Source organism: Gracilinanus agilis, unplaced genomic scaffold (assembly GCF_016433145.1).
Source record: "Gracilinanus agilis isolate LMUSP501 unplaced genomic scaffold, AgileGrace unplaced_scaffold11646, whole genome shotgun sequence".
Taxonomy (NCBI): Eukaryota; Metazoa; Chordata; class Mammalia; order Didelphimorphia; family Didelphidae; genus Gracilinanus; species Gracilinanus agilis.
Window position 1 is genome coordinate 1 of NW_025342083.1, and position 1,555 is coordinate 1,555.

Consider the following 1,555-nt stretch of genomic DNA (forward strand, 5'->3'; position numbering starts at 1 on the left):
GGGGATCCCTTCTGGCATCTTATCACCTACTGTCTTACCGGCCTCTTTGCATCTCTCTCTGCAAACTTCTCAAACATGTTGGCATATATCCTGCGATCCCGCTCGTTGTGCTCCTTGGCTTTCTTCTGGCACATGGAGATCTGCAGCTTTGCTGCCTTGTTCTGGGGGTTTACTTCTAGTACTCTCTCAAAGTCACCTTTGGCTGACTCAAACTCATTCATAAGCAGCTGGGCTTCACCTCTCCGGTACAGGCCCTTCTCATTGGTACTGTCCAGGCCAAGTGCCTTATCACAGCACTCGACAGCTTTGGTGTACTCCCGAAGCTTTAGGTAGCACATGGCCAGGTTAAGGAAAGCCGCTAGCAGGAAGGATTCCGAAGCTTTAGATTCCTTCTCTGATAAACCATATTCCATCTCTAACCAGGACACAATCTTCCCATATTGAATCACTGCCTGCAAGTATTTGCCTCCCTTGAAGTACACTGTTCCCTTCTCTTTGACAATAGCAGCTTGTTCAAGTTTTTCTTTGGTGTCCATCTCCCAGGATTCTTTGGCCTTTTCAAAACTCTTAAGAATAACTTCATATACAAGTTCAGCATTAGGCTCAATGCCAAATTCAGGTTTCCCAGCCTCTCCAAAGCCATATCGTGGTCCAAGATACAGAATACAATGTTCTTCTCTCTGCATTTTCTCCAGGGCTTTGTCAATTCCTATGGGAATGTCATGGTCTTCCCCTTCTCCAACAACAAATACTACATCTCTGCAATCAAATGTCCTACTACCACAAGAGCCTTCCAGATGGATTTCTACTGTTGCACCTTCATTTGGGTTTGAGTAGCCTTCTCCTTTCTGCTTAATTCTTCGGATGATGCCTCCATCTTCAAATAAATCTTCTCCTTTAAAATCAAGTAGTTCAATCTCGAAAAAGAGGGTTGCATTCGAGGGAATTTTGGGGACGCTGCCAGCAGAGCCATATGCATATTCTGGTTTACACAGTAAGTGGCAGATCTCTCCCTTCTTCATGGTGGCAACTCCAATGTCCCATGCCTTGATAACCTGGCCTTTGCCAAGACTGAAGACAAATGGTTCGTTTCTATCATGACTGGAATCAAACTTTTTTCCACTGGACAATTTTCCTTTATAATGGACATGAACTTTGTCTCCAATCATCGGTGTTTCCTCATTATTCCCCACTCTTTTGACAATCTTTAGTACACCTCGGTCTTTTTTGGGAGTAATGTCCTCTCCTCGTTCAGAAAGAGCAACTGTTGGGTTTTCTCCATCATTCTTGGTGGCCTCATCGGTAGTCATTGTCTATTATAAGAAGAATACACTTCGAGCACACGATACTTCTTGGAGTTTTGATCTGTTAAGATCCTTCCCCCAGCCTCGGTCTGAACAGACAGCAGCCCTGGACATTGGTCATCAAGATGAGACAAATTCCTGCCGCAGCGCTACTTTCTCGCTCGCCCGCTCGCCCGCTCGCCGCCGTGCCCAACCGCTAGCCCCCCTCCTATAATTTTTAATGTGAATTCTCATATGGCAAGATGCCAGTA

General features: G+C 45.5%; 1 protein-coding gene across 2 annotated transcripts; it reads right to left on the reverse strand.

Moving 5' to 3' along the window:
- Positions 1-26: 26 nt before the first annotated feature.
- On the reverse strand, positions 27-1,465 carry LOC123253962 (peptidyl-prolyl cis-trans isomerase FKBP5). Of its 2 annotated transcripts, XM_044683042.1 has the most exons (2): positions 649-1,465; positions 361-557 (listed from the first exon to the last, which is right to left on the reverse strand). In XM_044683042.1, exons 1-2 carry the CDS (start codon positions 1,308-1,310, stop codon positions 446-448), a joined length of 774 nt encoding a protein of 257 aa, XP_044538977.1. In that variant the 5' UTR covers positions 1,311-1,465; the 3' UTR covers positions 361-445. The 2 variants fall into 2 exon arrangements, with proteins under 2 accessions (XP_044538976.1, XP_044538977.1); XM_044683041.1 differs by having other exon boundaries at positions 27-1,465.
- Positions 1,466-1,555: the final 90 nt, after the last annotated feature.

Bases quoted from the DNA above. Each gene is read 5' to 3' on its own strand.
- LOC123253962 (XM_044683041.1), bottom strand. From the start codon at position 1,310: ATGACTACCGATGAGGCCACCAAGAATGATGGAGAAAACCCAACAGTT.